Source organism: Panthera uncia, chromosome D2, assembly GCF_023721935.1.
Source record: "Panthera uncia isolate 11264 chromosome D2, Puncia_PCG_1.0, whole genome shotgun sequence".
Classification (NCBI taxonomy): domain Eukaryota; kingdom Metazoa; phylum Chordata; class Mammalia; order Carnivora; family Felidae; genus Panthera; species Panthera uncia.
Window position 1 is genome coordinate 54,954,261 of NC_064818.1, and position 18,751 is coordinate 54,973,011.

Below are 18,751 nucleotides of genomic sequence, written 5' to 3' on the forward strand. Positions count from 1 at the left end.
TCTCACCTGTGGTCCTTTGCCGGTGTAGGGCCCTCCACCAGACCACCTTCTCCCCTCTCTCTGCCTGGCGAGCTCCCCATCGCCCCCCAGGTCTCAGCTTAGGCCTTGTCTCCCTGGGGCACCTTCTGGGACCCTCCCTGGCTGGTTGAGGCCCCACCTTTGTGCTCCCATATCCCACCCCTCCCCCACCCAGCCCTGCTCACATTTCTGGTCATCACTGTTTATTCATGTGCCTCTCCCACTGGCTCTAAGCCCCATGAGGGCAGGGGCTGTGTCTGTCTCATTTACTCTTTTTTTTTTTTTTAATTCATTTTTTTAAATGTTTATTTTTGAGAGAGAGAGAGAGAGAGAGAGAGAGAGAGACAAAGCACGAGCAGGGGAGGGGCAGAGAGAGAGGGAGACACAGAATCGGAAGCAGGCTCCAGACTCTGAGCTGTCAGCACAGAGCCCGAAGCAGGGCTCAAACCCATGAACCATGAGTCGGACGCTTAACTGACTGAACCACCCAGGCGGCCCTGTCTCATTTACTCTTGAGTCTCAGTAGCAAACCCACTCAGCCTGGGGCTGATGAGCATCTATGGAACAGACTTAGGAAGAATGCTGCCTGAGAGTCTAAAGGCAGGAGGAGTCCTTGACCTGACCCCTCACTGTCGGTTCCTGACACAGAAGATACTGGGTTGAGGGTCTTTCAGATGCTGAGCCCCTTGGCTGCCCCTCTGCCACCCCAGGCCCTCGGAGGACTTTCAGAAAGTCAGCGAACGCTCACAGAGCTGCGGTCCTAGCAGTGTGCTAGCCACCTGCCTCCCAGTACTGCACGAGGCTACCGTCTCCCTTCTGTTCTGTGACTACACTCCACGCCCGGGTTGCTCCAATGCCCCTGGCCATGCCCATCCTTGTCTGCCAGCTCCCGTGCTTGCCGCTCCGCCAGCTGGCCATGCCAAAGCCACCACGGAAGACGCACGCGCACCTTTGCCACCGTGAGGTGGCCGCACGGCCCCTCGCACGGCCGGGCCACCCTGTGAGCACTGTACAGGCAGTTATGCGTCTCCTCCCCAAGCCCATTCTCTCCGAATTCGTGGCAGGAAGCACCCCATCCCCAGAACTGCCATGATTCGGCCTATTGGCTGCTGGCATCACTCCCACCTTGGTGAGTCACGTGGCGGTTGTCTTGGCATCTGGAGCCCCAGGGACAAACAACACATTTCCCTCCCCACCTTTCCCCTCTTGTCTGCAGCCTAAGCTTTGCCAGGGCTCAGACTGACATTCTCCAGGGAGATCCTGGCCTCTGCCCCATCCTCTAGTGCCTGCAGGCAACTCACCCATGCAATGGCCATTTTCCTGCTGGGAGAATCCTTGGCCGCACTGCAAGGTGGGCAGAAGCAGAGACACTGGTGAGTTGAGAAGATCCCACCTCCGGTTCCCCCCTAATCACAGCCACAGAGCAGCTGTCACCCTGAGTCCAGAATGAGGGGTGCTCTTAGCTCTGGGCCTGGGGCTGCCCTTCCCTGCTGGGACCCCTCCCCTTGCACTGAGAAGAGGAGACTGGGGGAAGGACGAGAATGTATTCAGTTCAAACTCCTGCTTATTCCCCTCAGGTGGGATCCAGGTGCCTGAGCTGGGGTACCTAACAGAACCTATCCCTCTTAAACTACAAATCCCTCCCTAAACTACACATGGAGGGATCATTATGAAGCCTGCTCTTTGCTGAGAAGATTTCCATCATTCTGGAGGCAAAATCTGCAAATTCCTGGGAGTCCACTTTCAGACCATGGGGCTGTGGAGGGGGTCCGCTCTTCTGGCTATGAGGCCCGGACACCCTTACTCACCTCCAGTGGCGCTGGGCTCTGAAGTCTGTCCTCATCCCGGGGGTAGGAGATCTCCAGCACAGAGTTCATCTCCTCACTGGCCACGCTCCGGCTTGCCATCTTGCCATCTGGCCACGTCACCTCCACACTGCTGGCTTCATCCTTCCCTACGGGACAGAAGGAGAACTGAATTTTAAATTCTATTTAATTTTAATGAATTTGCATTTCCATAGCTACGCATGGCTCGTGGCTACCATATTGGACAGCACAGCACTAGAACTTACATTCTAGCGGACAGGCCAATCAGCATGAAGCTGTTTTAGGGGAGAAGGGAAAGCCTGGTGGTAAGCAGGTTGACTTTGGGTTCAAATCTTACTGGTACCGCTTGCCTTGCTGTGTAATTTTGGCCATGTCACTGTATTTAAATTTATATCATTTATAATTATAGCCTGCTAGGGGCCATGCTTTCTTTTACCATTGGGAATGTGCCTGTTTTCAGGGAGCGTCCGCTCTGGTGGGGACAGACAGGCAAAAAGATGAACAGATCAATGATGTCAGATATTAACAAGCTCTGTGAAGAAAACAAAGATAGGGCAACATGGTAAAGACGAACTGGGGCTTGGCTGGGGAACTTTTCTAGCCAGGGTGATCAGGGACAGGCTCTTGGAGGGAAGGCACTTGAGCTGAGCTCTAAATAAAAGCTGAGGTGATAAAGAACAGGACGGTGGAAGGCACAGGAGAAGGACCGTCCTATAGAGCTGAGATGTTTACAGAAGCTAATGGTGAAGCTCAGAGAATATTCACGGAGAATCCATCCACACACACCCTTAAAGCAACGTGTTACATCGGTGTTAGAAAGCAGGTTGGAGAGATAGGTCAGGTGTTCAGGTGGTGTCAGAGGCGGCCCCAGCCCCCTGCTTGAGGCATCAGGCCTGTCACTGCGGCAAGGTCAGGCTAATGGTGATGAATGGGGGTGGGCGTGAGGCGGGCGGGGGGGGGGGGGGGGTTGGGCCTCACCTGCAAGGAGAGGCTGTTTCCCCAGTCAGTCACCTGGGAAAGAGGGCCGTGCTCAGTGAAGGTAGGAGGGCGGATGCAGCCCCCTCGTCACCCACCAGGGATGACCAGATGCAGGCCTGGTGCTCAGGGGTCCACAAATCCCGTCATACCCTCAAGCACCATTCGTGGGCTGAATAAACAATGTCACCCACTTATACGTGCTACTTTCCCTTAATGTATGCAGACACTCCTAGAAGAAACAGGGAAACCGAAAAGTGCTGCTGAATTTACAGCAGCTTTGGGCCCTTACTGTCCGCCAAAGGATTTTACAAGGATAGCTACTGTGGGGGCGGAGGGTAGTCTGTGGCACATTTTCATGTATAAAAGGGATTCCTGTATTTTAGAAAAGGGTTGGCAGCCACAAGCAGACTTTGAGGGGAGTGTGTGTGTAGACTCCTGTGTGCAGGGGTTCACCCTGGTGGGGAGCTTGGGACAGCAGGGGTCATGGGGTGGAGGGCCCCAGCTGTGCCTTCTTCCTGGGAGTCCCAGCACCCTTCTATGGAGCTTCCAGAGGAAGCTCCCTGCTGCGAGCCACAGCTTCCGGACCCTCCCCGCATTTGCTTCCCCTTGGCCTTGCTGCTACCGCGCCGTGATTAATGAGGGCAGGGTGCTGCGGGCACACGCACACGCGTCAAGGGTGAAAAGCCCGTCTCTGTGGGCCAGGTGGGGCAGTGGGACCAGGGAGAGACTCCCAGAGCACAGAGTCCCACACTCGGGGCTGCTTCTGTTCCCCTACAGACTCTCCCCTTCCAGCCTCACTGATTCTGGGGTTTGCTTTCTTAAGCCAGAAACTGTTTCTCATAAACCTCTAATCCCCCACTCCCTCCTTCTATAATAATTCCGTTTGGAGAAGAAGGGTGGACCACGGGACTGGGGGGTATCATCTGTGGGCTTTTTTTTTTTTTTTTCTGTTTTGTAATAGTCTCTTGAAGTTAAAGAGATTTGGCATTTTTAGGTTGTACAGTGCCCAAATTAAGTGGCATATATAAAAAGTAAATATTTTTCCATTAAAAAAAGGAGACAAAGAATAGCAAATGTTTCTCACCTAAGCCAACAGAATGCTACATGAATACATTTTCCAGCCTGACTGGAGTGCCACAAATAACTCAGAAGAGTCACCGAATATTCATAGCATGTAGTTCTGAGTCCCGCTTCCTCCCTTCCTCCCAAACCAGGACAGACAGGGGCTATGAGAGAAGCCAGCCAAGGAGAACACATCTCAGTAGCACTCCCTCCTCTGCTGCTGCTGATTTTACTGACTTGGGCACCTTCTCCGGGGCCTTAGTTTCCTCATCTGTAAGATGGGGGTGTGGCCCAGAGCTCTAGCACTCCTGGGAAGGACAGTCCTTCTTCCTTGGAATGTGAGCCCTGCCCCAGCCGACTGTCCCCTAAGCATCCCCATCTCTACCATCTCTTAGACATGGGGGCACCTGTAGTTCCCAAAGCACCTTCATTTCTTGGCAATAATACTGGAGAATATGTACCCCAAACTGTACCAGGTGATCTCACTGTTGGCACTGGACCCTCTCGGCAGCACCGTGGGGAACGTACTAGACTTCTAATTTCCACTTTAGAGACAAAGGGGCTCAGACCCGGGGAGGGGATGTAAGTTGCTCACAGTTCCCCAGCTAGGGATGTCTGACCCCAAAAGCCCATATCTGCTTTGCCCTTGCTCTACTGCTCACTTGGCCCCGACGCCCAGCCCCACCACGGGCCAAGTGTCCTGCAGGGATCTGGGATTTAACAGGAAGGAGATGGACCCAGGTCCCATCCTGTGGGAGCTGCATCCCGTGGAGGCAATGAACATAGTGATGATGTTATAATGAACTGGGAACGTGCAGCCATAGCATTGGTGCCACTTGGTGAGAGAGGCGGGTGTTAAAAGTCATTCCATTTGGGTGTTGCAGGAGGAGTAGGAGTTTGTGAGGCAGAGGAGGGAAGGAAGGGGCAGTCCTGACAGATGGTGCGGCATGGTACAGAGGTATGGTAAGGTCATGTGTATTTGAAGAGTAGGGAGAAGTTCCAGGTGGGGGAAGCAGAGTGTGGAAAACGTATTGGCAGGTTGGGGCGGGGGGAGATGGGGAGAGACTTTGGAACTTTCATGTGTGAGGCTGATCTGAACCCTCCAGACGACTCTGCAAGGTGGGCGTTCTATCCCCGCTCTCCATGTGTAGACATTGGCAAGGTGAAGTGACTCACAGGTGCCTGAGCTACGATTGGAACCCAGACTCCTGTCCCCAGACTGTTCCCTCTCAAGTTGCCAGACATCCCAGGTCATTCCAGGCACTGCACAAGGGCAGCTTTTAAGCAGTCTGCGTGCCAGGCCTGTGTGTCAGGGAGTGGGGCTGCGGGCAGAGGAGGCCCCATAACCAGCACAGCTGGGAGGTCAAGAGCAGAAGGGAGTCACCTCTGGCAGCTTCTAAAGGACAGAGGCCAAGGAGGCTCAGAGAATTGCGCTTTTCAGAATTACCAGCAAAACAGATGGTGGGAATACAGTTGGTGGAATATTTTTGCACTTTAATAAAGCAATTTTTATGTGGGCCACTGAATTTTCCTTCCCTAAATGAGCACCAGCAGGCTCGGAGGCAGCTCTGAGTCACTCGCAAACAATTCGCTTAAAGAAAGGTGGTGTGTGTGTGTGTGTGGGGGGGCAGGGGTACTGTCAATGCCTGGGGTGGGCTGGGCAGCGGGTGAGCCTCCGGTGGGGGCTGGCTGGGACAAGTAGACTGTAGGTGCTTGTTTTCATTTTCTGGGTTTGGGTGAGTGGTGTCAGTCCTCTGCACACCAGGAATCGGACAGCGGGGGGGGGGGATGGGGGGGGGGGGGGCAGGGGGGGGGGGGGGGGGGGGGGCGGCTACGATGCAGGTGCAGAGCAAACAGTGCACAGTGGGCCACCCCACAAAGGCCATGAGCATAAATTCTTCTTTATGAGCCTGGCTGGCCAGCTGGCCAGAAGGAGCAGGGCAAGGCCAGGGCAGGGTGCAGAGGGGAGGTGAAACAAGGCCAGGGGCTCCACTGAGCAGGGGTCGGTAGGATGGGAGCCGACAGCACACCAGAATGGGCCCCCTGGGAACCCCAGAGAATGAAACAGCCATCCAGGGAGGTCTGTGAGTTTTTACTGCGTGGTGATGCGATGCAGCCCAGACCCTCGGGAGTGGGGAGGGTACATGAGGGTCTGAGAAGCTAGTCCCCTGACCAAGGCTCAGTGCAGGGATGAGCAAGACATAGGCGTGCCGAGGGGCACACGTGCATGCCCACGTACTTGTCCACGCACTCTCCCCCAAACCTTGCTGCTAAGTCAGGGGGAGGCAGAGGATGATTCACAAAGGGAGGGTGGGAGCAGGGTCGGTTGGGGTGAGCGGGAGCGCCGTGAGTGCTGGAAGGGGGGTTTCCTTGGGTCCTCTTCCCTTTAGAGACCTCCCCCTCCCGGGGACAGCCAGGGGCCCCACATCTGGGCCTCAGTGACTGGACGGACAGGGCAGGCCTTTCTTGCGTTCGTGTTCTGGACATGCCCCTTCTCACCCCAGGCGCCACAAAACAAACTGCTCAGGACTGGAGACCATCATACTGCCCGTCAATAGGAGACTTGCTCCACAAATCATGAATGCCGCCACACGGCGACATACCGTGCGGCACAGAGTTTGGAAAACAAAGGAGAGATGCGCAGCCCGAAAATGGTGTCCAGGTTATGTTGTTAAGAGGGAGGGAAAAAAAGCAAGTTTGGAAATAATGGAAGAGTATCATCATTTTTGTTAACAAAAACTCCCAAGGAGTATTTATCTATAAATATGCTCCTAGGCACAGCGCATGTGGTAAAAGCACATAGAAAAGCGTGGAGCCGGGAGCAGGTGACCCCACCCCTCCCCCTCCACATTCCTGATCCCCTTACCCTGTTCTGCATGTGCTTTTTTCACAGCACTTAACATCTTCTAACAGTTTATATGTTTACCTAGTTATTATGTTTATATGTTTCTTCTACTTCCACTAGAATTAAGATCACCCATGGCAAGGATCTTTGTCTCGTTAGTGTTTGGCACATAGTAGATGGCTCAGTAAATAAGTATTGACTAAATGGATCAAATGGTACTGGGAGAGGGTGAAGGGAGGAACGTTAACCTTTTGCTTAATATTCGAAACATAATGTTGAGCTTTTGGGTTCTTTTTCCTTTCTTTTTAATCATGTTATAATTTCTAATTTTCCGATAATCAATATGCATTATTCTTACAATCAGGAAAAAATATTAAATCCTTCTAAGAACTCAAGCATTGCCCTCCCTGCAGGGCTCCTGGTGCAGGACACCACCCCTGCTGGGGCTCCCGAGCTCCTGGCCGCTCTGTCTTCGCATGGCACGGCCTGGCTTTGGCTTGCTCGGGGGAGCTTTGATCCGCCTGTCCCCCTCCAGCCTGGTTCTTGGTTGCCCCCGCCCCCCCAGGTGGGCTTTGGCCTCCCTCTCTAGGCCCCGCTCCTACCAGACCATTCCCATCGTGGGCACACTGAACACTCCCATCTCTGGGTCTGTGTTCAAGCTAGGCTAGCCCCTGGAGTGCTCTCATCAGCCGCCCACTGTGCCTTCTAAACTCCCGCCATCCTGCTAGACCTCGTGCTAGGCCCATGTCCTTGGGAAGCAGAACGAAGTTCTCCCATGCTGGTCCTCGCACAGCCCATCTAGATCTACCTTGCACCAGAATCCCTGTGTCCATCTGCCTTTTTCCCTGGACTGTGAGCCTGGAGGGCAGGGGTATTTCTTCTTTGTCTCATCTGTCTCTTTCCCAGGTCTCTCTGTGTCTCTCGGTTTCCCCAGCCCACTGCCTGTCTGTGGTCCCGGTCCTCGCTTTCCTCGATCCTTCCTTCCATCTGGCCTTTCCTCTTGGCTCCCTCTCTTCCCACCCCATCGCTGCCCCTCCATCAGCCAGGAAGGCTTGTGCTACGCTGGATCCATGAAGGAGACCCTCCTGGACTGGGGGCCCTGGAGCTGTGGGGATAGAGGCCACCTGCTCCTGGCGCTGCTTCCTGCTCGGTCGCCTCAGTCTCACTGCCAGGCTCAAGAGTGAGCTACAGGGACAGGTCCCAAGAGCAGCCTTCCTTCAGTGGCTCTCTGGGAGTGGATCCTGGCAAGAGAGGAGCCTACAAGGGGACCCGTGGAGCGGTTTGGACCAGAGTTCAGAGCCAGAATAAACCCCCCGGCCTTGCAAAATATCAAGAAGAGGCTCTGAACCAGATGCCGCGGCGTGTTACCCTGAGTGTGGGAGGCAGACATTGTGAAGAGGCATGGAGGCTCCTGGGTGCCCGTGGTCCCCGCACATGACTCAGCCGAGGCTGCCTGGTTGAAGAACCGAGGCTGCCCGGTTGAAAAATCTTGTCAAGGGCAGATTCTGGCTGGAGAGGAGACCCAGCGAGGCCCACAAAAACGTCTTAAAACAGCACAGGCAGCCCACAGGATGTGAGGAAGGAGAACCTCAGCCCCAGTCCCATCCTTACCATGGATTTGCTCTGTGGAACCTCAATTTCCTGATCTATACACAGTGGGCTGGGGCGTTGACGTCCAGCCAGATGCCTGGATAAACATCCCACCTGTGATACCACGGCATTATCTTGGTGACTGGATGGCCTTACACGGGTCACCTGGTAATGAGGGGACGTGGATGTTCAGGAAGAAAGAGGCAGAGCGGAGGACCTTGGCTGGCTCCACACACAGCAGCTATGGGAGGCCAAGCAGTTAAGTCACAGAGGTCAAGAATTCAGACAGTGGTGTTCAAGGAATCGGGGTCCAAATCCAGCCCTCTCTACTTTCTGGAGATGTGATTTGGGGCACCACTCTCAGCCTGAGCCTCAGTTTTCTGACCTGTGGAATGGGGTTACGATTTATCGGGTTGTGGTTAAAAACTGAGTGAGGTATCTTATGCAAGGCACTTAAGTCCAGTGCCTGGTATACACTAAGCGCTCAATGACTGTCGGCTACTGCTGTTTCGTCGGAGGACAACATATTTAAAAGTCATCTCGTACTTGGCCAGCATCGCAAATGGCTACCTTAAAAGTGACAAATGCTTCAACAGCCAGCCGACCCATCCAGGGTGAAACAGGCCAAGAACATGCTCACATAACCAGGCCCCGGGCCCCCTCAACATTTATGTTCCTTTTTCAGACTGCAAAAATATTATGTGCTCCTATAAAAATTGGAACACACGCACACAAAACATATGGAAGAAAATAAAAATCACACGGTTGGACAGATCTGGATTTGAGTCTCAGCTCTGCCACTGATCTGTCATGTGACCTTGGGCAGGTTTCTTAATTGCCATGATCTTCAGTTTTCCTATTTGTAAAGTGGGGATAAATAGTGCCCGCGTCACAGGGTGGTCGTGAGGATGAAATTCAGTAATAAAGTGCCACCTGGATGAGTAAGAGTTACCGTGTTAATCCACTCAGAGTCACTGCTCACACTTTTTGCATGTTCTTTCAGTTTTCTTCTATGCCCATATGATGTGTGTATAATATTAACATATACGTTAATTTCAGACCATATTGCCTGCTTTTTTTATGTTAGTATTATATCACCCCATGAGGTGCTAACACGCAGGGGAGGGTGTCTGATCTTGAGCCCAGGTATATTTGACTCAAATGCTTTCTTCGCCATGGTGTCTTAGTAAGGACACTCGTGACTCCTCAACATTTTTTCTATGATTGCCCCTCCCCCTTTCTCTCTTTTTAGACTGCCCCCTGCACCAATTCCCTCCCCAATGCATTTCTTTAAAAACGTTTTATGTTGAAATGATTATAGATCCACAGGAATTTGCAAAGATAGTACAGAAAGGCCCTGGGTACCCATCACCCAGTTTCCCTCGATGGTTAGAGTTTATGCAACTACAGCATCATACCCAAACCGGGAAGTGGACATTGATCATGTGCATGTGTGCGTGCGTGCATGTGTGTGCATGCGTGTGTACGGCTTTATGTCATTTTATCACATGTGTAGGTTTGTGCAGCCACCCCCACAATCAAGATACAGAACTGCTCTATCACCCCAAAGACCTCCCTCAGGCTGTCCCTTTATGGTCACACCCACCCCTGGCAACCGCCACTCTATTTCCTGTCTCTGTAATTTTGTCATTTCGAGAATATTATATAAATGGAATCAACAGTATGTGACTTTATGAGATTGGCCTCCCCCGCCCCGACCATAATGCCCTGGAGAGCTATCCAAGTTGCTACGTGTATCAATAGTTTAATCCTTTTTATTGCTGAGTACTATTCCCTGGTGTGGATGGACAACAGCTTGATGAACCAGTAATCTATCACAGGACACCTAGGGTGTTTCCAGTATGGGCTATTACCGCTAAAGCTACTATGAACAATCTTGTATAGGTTTTTATGTGGACATAAGTTTTCATTTGTCTGGGATAAATACCTAGGAGTGCAATTGCTGGGTTTTATAGTAGTTGTATGTTTAGTTTTTTTTAAATTTTTTGAACGTTTATTTTTTTGTGGGGGAGAGAGAGAGAGAGAGAGAGACAAGAGTGCAAGTGGGGAGGGGCAGAGAGACAGGAAGACACAGAATCCGAAGCAGACTCCAGGCTCTGAGCTGTCAGCACAGAGCCAGATGCAGGGCTCGAACCCATAAACCCTGAGATCATGACCTGAGCCAAAGCTGGACACTTAACCAACTGAGCCACCCAGGCGCCTCTAGTTTTTTATTTTTAAAGAAACCACCAAACTATTCTGCAGAGTTGCTGTACCTTTTTACATTCCCACCAACAATGTATGAGGGATTGAGTTTCTCTGCATCCTTGCCGGCTTTTGGTATTGTCACTATTGGTTTTTTTGTTTTGTTTTGTTTTGTTTTTTTAGCTGTTCTGATAGGTGTGTAGTGATATCTCATTAATAACACAGACATACTGTAGAGCTGTTTATGTACTGTATGTATATCTGTGCCTTTATACATATAAAAAAGAGTAGGATTTTTTTGCTCCCCTTCCCCCAGACAAGAACCAATTTTTACCCCCTTGAGGGCGATGTCCCCCCCCCCCCCCCCCCGAGAATGCATGGCTTCTCCAAGCTCCTAGCTAAGGGAAGTCACCAGGGGTTTGATGAGGCTTTAATCACCAAGCTGCTTCCCAGGAGGCCAGGGAAACAGCTGGTTTGGACAAGTTTGGTACAATGTCTGAACGAGGCCCCAGCCTTGGACAAAGGGAGGATTAAATACTCTGACCCCAAGGCGAACTCATTCAACAGAGGACTGCAGTGGGGACCCCTGCAAGGGGAGGGGCACGAGGAGGGGCACGAAAACCTTCCTTTTGGGCTCAGGTTCATCTCCGAGCAGGGCCGCCTGCACGGCTGGTGTCCACCACGGCGGTCACGGTACCTGGACTACTCTGCACGCGGCAGGTGCTCGGGCCGTGAGTCCTCGTTACCGAGCATGCTTTGGGGCGCAGTCCTGGGACCCCACTGACCAAGCACAGCAGCTCGCTGCCTGCCCCTCCCCCAGCCCTGACTCACCTAAGCCAAAGTGTGCCACGGGCTCCATCTCACACAGGTAGCCTGAACCCCCGTCGATAATCCTCAGGTGGGCCCCGCTCTTCTTGGTATAGAGCACAACCTTAGCTCCCCTGGCGAAGGCCCCGAACTGGGTCCGAGGCACCACACGCAGCCAGTTGTTGCTGAAGCCCTGCAGGGTGGGAGGAGGCAGGCCAGTATCGGGGGGGGGGGGGGGCGCAGGGAGGGAGGAAGAGAAGAAAACGTGCAGAGGGAAGAGAGGAGGAAGCCGGCAGAGAAGGTGAACAAGGCAGATAGACTGGCTGAAGTTTGGAAAGAGAGGTACTGAAAAAATGAGGGAAAAGCTAACAGACTTGGGGAAAGCAGTTTCTGGAGCAAAAGTGCCAGTGGAAGGCAGAGGGACAAAGGGCTTCTCCCAGGAGAAGGCAGCCCTTGGAGGTTTGCTATGTGGCTGGGAATTTATTTTCTGGGTGTCCATTTTCCACCACGCTGGGCAAGGAAGCATCCCGGGCGCCTCTGCCCTCTATCACCCTAGACCCAGGGGAGACACTAGGCTGGGCTCTACAGGTCCCGGGGTCCATGCACACCTGGTTCCCCCGGAAGACGGACAGCGGCTGAGCCATGGACTCCCCGTGGGACAAGATGAGGTCCAGCATCCCATCTCCATCGAAGTCTGTCACCACACCCCCTGCAATAAGGCAGATTTCGCTCTGGCCATCGGCCAGGAGACCCAAGCGGGAGAGGGGCTCCCAGTCAGTACCACGTCGTGGTGCATGTGCCAGAGGGTGGGAGGCAGAGAGCACAGTGCTGGGGCAGGTAGACAGGGTGGAAGCCCATCTCTGCTTCCCAACAGTCGGCTCATGGCAGGAAATCATGAAGAGGGCTCCCTTTCCCTTCCCTGAACTTGTGCATGGCGTGCATGCAAATCGCTCAGACCACGAGAACTTCTTCCTGATCTACTACACGCGGCCTTTGCATTTTCAGTTTTTGTCAATGTATCGTGTTTGCATATTCATGGTCTCCTTTTGGTCCTCGCTACAACCCAGAGAGGTGAGGAGGGCAGGCGTAGTTATCCCTTCTATGGGTGGTGCAGATCAGGACCCAGAAGATGAAACAACTTCCAAGACCACAAATGAGGCAATGGCAGGACCAGGTCTTGGGACTCCTGATCCAGTGCTCTTTCTCGGACACCAGGCTGAATGCCAAGAGGGGAGGGGTCAGACCGCAGGACCCTCAGCCTCTCCTTTCCATCCCCCCCCCCACCCCCTGCGTCACCGGCAAGGCATTGCCAGAGAAGCTACTGCCTACCCGCCCCCCGCCCTGCCCCCGATTCCCAGACCCCGGCCCCCAGCAGCCCTGAGACTGGAAGCATAGGTCATCGCCTCCTCTGCTTCTGGCCTGGCGCTCCCAGGGGCTCAACCCTCCCTCAGGGTGAAGACCTCCAGAATGGCAGGGAAGGAGGAGTCCAGTGCTGTGGAGTTGGCTGCCCCATCCCTCCTGCCCTCACCCTGGCATACAGGCGGTGCTGAGACAGAGGAGTGCGGGCCTGAGCCCTCAGGTGCCCTCACCTGTGCCCCGACCCTCAGGCTCCAAGGCATCGCCAGGATTGAGCTCCTCGATGAGAGGGTCGCCGTGTTCCCTGCGGATGACACTGCAGGAGAGGAGACAAGTCGTTCCCAGATTAGCAGCATGCCGTGGGCCCCCTGAATCCAGAGGCCCCCTCACTCCATCCTCTGTCCCCTGAACATCCCCAGGCACCCTGTGCATCAGCCACGGCCTGGATGTCTACGGAGCCGCTCTCTGTTCACAGAGCCTGCCTACACCCTGTCTGTCCCCTTCTTGGGTTTTAATTTACATTGGTAAATATTGATTTTTCCCTCTCTAATGGATGAATTATAGACAGCCTGGGGAAGGGCAGCTGATGGATGGAGAAGGGGCAGGGAAGCAGCTACCTTCAACCGACCTTCACTTTCCTTCCAGTGGCCCCAGGTTTCCAAGTTCTGGGTGTGCCCAGGATTGAAACCACTCAAACGCCGCCTCCTCCAAGCCCTCCCTGATAGTCCTGCTGGAAGCAATGCCTTCCTGCTTGGCCTTTATCACTTTCTGCCTCGTGCTAAAGCTCTGAATGGATGTGTCTTATCTCCTAGTTAGACTGCAAGTCTTTGCAGGCTGGGACCACGTGTGACTCATTCTTGCATCTCCCACAGCACCTAACACAGCGCGTGGCTTGCAGGAAGCTCCGGGCGCATGTCTGTGGGACACAGGGATGAAGCCCAGTGGCAAAAAGGGAGGAAAGGGCTCTCCTTGGGCTGCAGGGGCTCTGTCTATTTTAAGCTCTGAATCACGGTAATATTTGCTTCAGAAAAACCCACTGTGAACGTCCTGCTCCTTCTCCACACTGAGCTGAATGCTGATGATGGTGGTGAGCTCTCCTCCGATTTTTCTCTCATTAGAGTCTCACAGCCTTGGGTGCTCTGGATGTGTGGAGCAGTGCTGGGGGGAGACAGGGCTGGGAGGGACGTGATCGCTCTCCCCGAAACACTGCAGGTGGCTCTTGTCTGCCCCTCACAGAGAGTCATCAGAGGGCTGAGAGGTGGTTAGTACTTTCAGAAGGGGGCAGGGGTCCCCTGAGCTGGAGCCTGTGGTGGGGGCGGGGGTGCAGAACTGCAAGGGGTCTGCAGCATTGAGTAGCTGCCCTGGAAGAACCCTCTGTTCACCACACAGGGCATCTGTGCTGAGCACATCCACGTGTGTGGTGTGGGCCGAGGGCGGCGTGCCTGGTTGCACTTGGGCGTCCGTGCACCTGCTGGAGGTGTGTATGCCTCAGCCTGCCAGCAACCACGGTCCCTTTGACCACCTGTGTCCCGCAGACTCTTCGCGGCTGGGCAGAGACATCCCTTGGTTCAGGTGACAATGCACTCAAGGGTTCCTGAGGATAAGTTCTGCTGTATTTGCGTATTCATTAAACAAATTCTTTTGCAGTGACTTCCGCGTGCTGTCCGCTGCGCTGGGCCCTGTGGCTGTGGTGTACATCAGGAAGGATGGAGCTCAGGGGCCACGACGACGGGGGGCGTCTCATGCAGCGTGCTGAAGGCCCACAGGCAGGGGGGCTGCGGGGAGGGCAGCGCTCGACAAGCTCACCCAATTTTAGGTAACCAGGATAGGCTTCCTGGGGGAAGGGCCAACTAAGCTGAGACCAGAAGGATGAGTAAGTATGTGTCATTGAGACGAAGAGGGAGGAGCAAGGCGCAGAGTGGGTGGGCAGCACGAGGGGCCAGGCCTGGCACAGCCCAGAAGTGAACAAAGCTGGCAGGATCTGGAGCTCCGTTGTGAACGGGGAAGCGGAGAGTGGGGACAAAGCCGGGAAGTGTGGGATGAGCCAAAGAGAAGGCAATGGGGAGCCTCTAAGAGGTTTTAAGCAGAAGAAGGGTGTGGCTAGATCTGCATTTTCAACAGCTTGCTCTGGAGGACTAGACACAGACACCTGCTGAAGGCCGATGCAGGAATCCCCTTGAGAGAGATGAGGTGCGGTCCAGGGGTGATGAGAACAGATCAGAGGCGCGTCTGGTGTGACCACACATATCCCGGCTGGCCTGGGAGAGTCCCTGCTTGCCTGCTGTTCCACCATTAACAGGACCCCCTTGCACTCAGCAAGCATCTGGTGTGGGTGACGAATTCCCTGGTTACCCTCCTCTTCACTGAAAGATTGCAAGCTCAAACCCACTGAGGTTTTGGGTCCCCAGTGTCTCCTACAAGGAGCCTGCCACGTTCTGTTCAGCAACAGGGACAGGTTGGGGCTAAACTTCCCGAGTGGCCGGCTGAGTGGTGGGCCGAGCTATAGCCCCTCACACTGTTGGCTGTATGCTCAGGACCCAGCCATCTGCCGCCGGGACTTGGAGCACAGCCACGGACCTCGGAAGTGGCTTCCACGGCTGCTGCGTGGAGGCAAACACGCTAACCCGTGGGGCCACTATGTGATGACACTGTCTTCATCCATGGCAGCTCTGGGCCAGCCCGCCCTCGGGGTGGTCAGAAGGAGGCTGGGTGGTGTGACAGGCAGGCAGACAGGGGAGGCGCCTGGGTTCTGGGGCCACAGGGATGAGAGCACTAGACCCCCTGCTGCTTAGGGGCCCTGGCGAGTGACACTTTATTAGCCAGAGAAGGAAAGTGGTGTCTCTGTTAACGAGCAATTGATCTTCCGCAATTAATCTGGAAGTTGTGAATAAGCTTTTTGCAAGGCACCTAATTAGTAAATCTAGTGCCTTCGGGGGGTGATTACATCCAGTCAGGATTGATGCTTTGTTAATAATTATATTTAAAAACATGCTTAGTCACAGCTCTTGCCTTTTATTAATAGTTAGGGCCCCCCTGGGGTAGGGGATGGGGGCGATGGGGGCCTTGGGGAGCCAAGCAGGTGATCGGGCCCATTTCCTGAATCCAAAGCCCCCTGCCCCACCTGCCTCCTCTCCCCACCTGGTCCTGAGCCCCATTAGCATGTTTTAGGCCAGGAACAGGGCTGCCTCAGGTCACATGGGTCCTGAGGTTCCCCAACAGCAGTTCTCAAACTTTAGTGTGATAGGAATCACCTGATGGATGCCCAGTGTTAAAAATAGAGATTCCTGGGCCTTACCTCTGGAGATTCTGATTCAGGAAACCTGGGTGGGCCCTGGGATTCTGTACTTTAAATAAGCACTCAGGTGATTCTGATGACAGTGGTCCCTGGACCCCTCTTAGAGAAGTATTGCCTCTGAACATCCAACCTTTCCTCCCCAGATGCAGATCCTTAACAGATTTCTTCCATTCTGTCACTCCCTTTAACTTGTCTACCATGAATTGTCTCATCTAGCATTTCCCAAGGCACGTTTTGCAGAGCACTAGTCCCAAGAGGAAAATCTTTGAAAGAAGTGTCCTGTGGTCAAATCTATTTGGAATGCTCCATCTACCTTTCAGAAAATAAAAACACTCCTGGTCATGTTAAAGGCTCTGAGAAGTCCTGCAGCCAGTAAACCTCCCTGTCTTTGCTTACCCACAGGTGCGCCCAAACAAATCTGACTCTGTAACTCCTTTTTGTGGGTGTGTGGATTTCTCTCCCATAGAGCTTGGCTTCTGGAAACGCTTTGGGCCATGTCCCTGACCATTTCCCCCACAACAGCAGGACACCAGCTTCCTGCCCAGGATCTGCCCTCCATCGCACAGCTTCTCTCTCAATCCTTCCTTCCCTCCTCTGTTTCTTCATCAGGGGACCTTCCCCTGCCTCAGCCCTGGGAACCACCCACTGAGTCCTACACTTTCCTCCCCAACTCCCAGCCGGCAAGAGCGCGAGGCCTCCGGCTAGGCTGAAGTGTCTACCGGAAGAGGCGGTTGGCTGAGGAGCTGCGGTGGGCGAAGTTGTTGAAGAAGATCTCCAGCTCCTGGTCATTGTCAAAGTCGGCGGCGATGACTGTGCGGACAGGGGATGGCATGGAGAACTTGGGCGAGGCGATATCCTGGGAGGAGAGAAGGCCACAGAGGTCAGTGGACAGATGAGTGGGACAGGGCAGGTGAGCAGCAGGCCGACTCCCCACACTGCATATGCGTGTGGATGCAATCCAGGAGAAAAGACAGCTGACCTAACACCTCCTGTCTCACCTCCCCCAGAAGGGACCTGTGGTGGCTGCACTCAGGGCCACACAGAACTCGGGCTGCTTATAGCAGGACAAGGAGGTAAGAGGAACAGTCCTGATTCACACCAGTGAAGCACTTGGCTGTTCCCCAGGCAGGGTCACACGTAGCCCTCCCATCAGGCACTTGAGGAAGGGCAGACATTAGTATTCCCATTTTACAGGTGAGATGATGGAGTCCTGGGGCAGGAGGGAAATCACCCATGGTCATAGCTAATGATGGGGTGGGAGCCAGGGCTTCTGACTCCAGATGCTATGTCCTTCCTCCTCTGCAGGAGAGTCAGAAGCTAGGGGGTTGGGGGGACCTTGGAAGGTGCTGTGCATTTGAATCCAGGCTTCTCTGCTGAGTAGCTGTGTGATCTCAGGAAAGTTATTAACCTCTCAGGTCTCACTTTCTTCATTAGGAACATGGGGCTAGGAATAGCAGCTCAGGCTGTGAGGACTGCATATAAAATGCTTGGCACAGTGGGCATGAAATAGATCCCTGGCGATCTGTACTGGCCTCGCTCATGCTATCAGTCTCACGGAATGCGGCAGAGGTGGCTTTTAGCTGTGGTTTTGCTGTTATCTTATGTTTTTTCTTGGAAGTCTTTCAATATTTTTGAGACATTTGCTTTGGGGTTTGCAGTATCAGATATACCTGTCCAGGGCTCATGGGGAGACCCTAAGCCCAGGAGAGCCCAGCTTGGGCCTCGAAGTGCTGACAGGGCCTGGTGGACCTAGCAAAAGGGTCCTGGGTGCGGGACTTCCTTTGAAATAGAAGAAGATGCGTTTCTTTTGTTTGTGAGAAGAATATCTATTGTAGATGGTTTTGTCCCTTAAAGATTCGAGCAGCCTGTCGAAATCTCAGGTACCGCATGGAAAGGGCTGGGAAGGGACATTCGGTGTTTCTGGGGGTGCCCCTCTGCCCCTTGGCCTGGCCCTGCTCCTTGGCCTCTTATGTAGGCCCCCCCCTTCCATCTGCTGCGGGAATAAGCCAGCCTGGGACAGCTGGCGAGCTGCCTGTCCTGGGGAGGCCAGGAGGGAGGGTGTCCCCATCAGCGTAGTAATGAGGCTGATTAAGAGCCTGGCCAGTTGGCCAGGATAGGCTGAACAGGGCCTTAAGAGCTGGAGAAAAAAGAGACCTCAGGATCTCTAATTCGTTATTATTCTATTGATCCTATAAAAATGGAAACCTACATAGCCCCCTTGGGGTCACCCCATTGGACGCCTGGGCTTCTGAGATAATGTATGTAAAGCGCTTAGCACAGTTCCTGGCACATGGAAGGCACCTGATAAATGGGGCATCTATTATCATTATTATTGCTCCCATGAGCTCTGGAGCAGGGCCACCAGAAGGCTTAGCAGCGTTTCTCAAACCCAGCACACTGATGTTTGGGCCTGGATCATTCTGTGCTGGGGGGGCTGTCCTGTGCATTATAGGACATTGAGCAGCCTCCCTGTCCTCTACCCGTTAGATCCCAGTAGCACCCGTCTCATTTGTGACAACCAGGAATGTCCCCAGACACTGTCAAATGGCCTGAGGAGAAAACCACCCCTGGCAGAGAAGCTGGGTTAGAAGAAAAAGCTGAATACAGATGAAAATCATCCAGGATCAACTGCCCAAGTTCAGGGTATGCCCCCTTCCTTCCCAGAGAGCCTGGGTCTCAAGGGAGAGAGCAGCTGGGTCTGAGCATTGCAAGGTGGCTGCCTATGGGGGAGGGAGCTTGTGGTGGCCAGCTAGACATAAGGTTCCTGGA

At 53.7% G+C, this 18,751-nt stretch overlaps 1 protein-coding gene across 3 annotated transcripts in view; it reads right to left on the reverse strand.

Annotated features, from left to right (window-relative positions):
• CRTAC1 (cartilage acidic protein 1) overlaps positions 1-18,751 on the reverse strand; it is a 158,386-nt gene that overhangs the window by 22,935 nt on the left and 116,700 nt on the right. For all 3 annotated transcript variants that reach the window (XM_049645533.1, XM_049645531.1, XM_049645532.1), the window contains exons 8-13: positions 16,702-16,838; positions 12,921-13,003; positions 11,940-12,040; positions 11,356-11,524; positions 1,827-1,972; positions 1,320-1,362 (exon numbers count right to left, since the gene is read on the reverse strand). In XM_049645533.1, the coding sequence (XP_049501490.1) occupies positions 1,320-1,362; positions 1,827-1,972; positions 11,356-11,524; positions 11,940-12,040; positions 12,921-13,003; positions 16,702-16,838 (679 nt within the window). The remainder of the gene's footprint in view (positions 1-1,319; positions 1,363-1,826; positions 1,973-11,355; positions 11,525-11,939; positions 12,041-12,920; positions 13,004-16,701; positions 16,839-18,751) is intronic.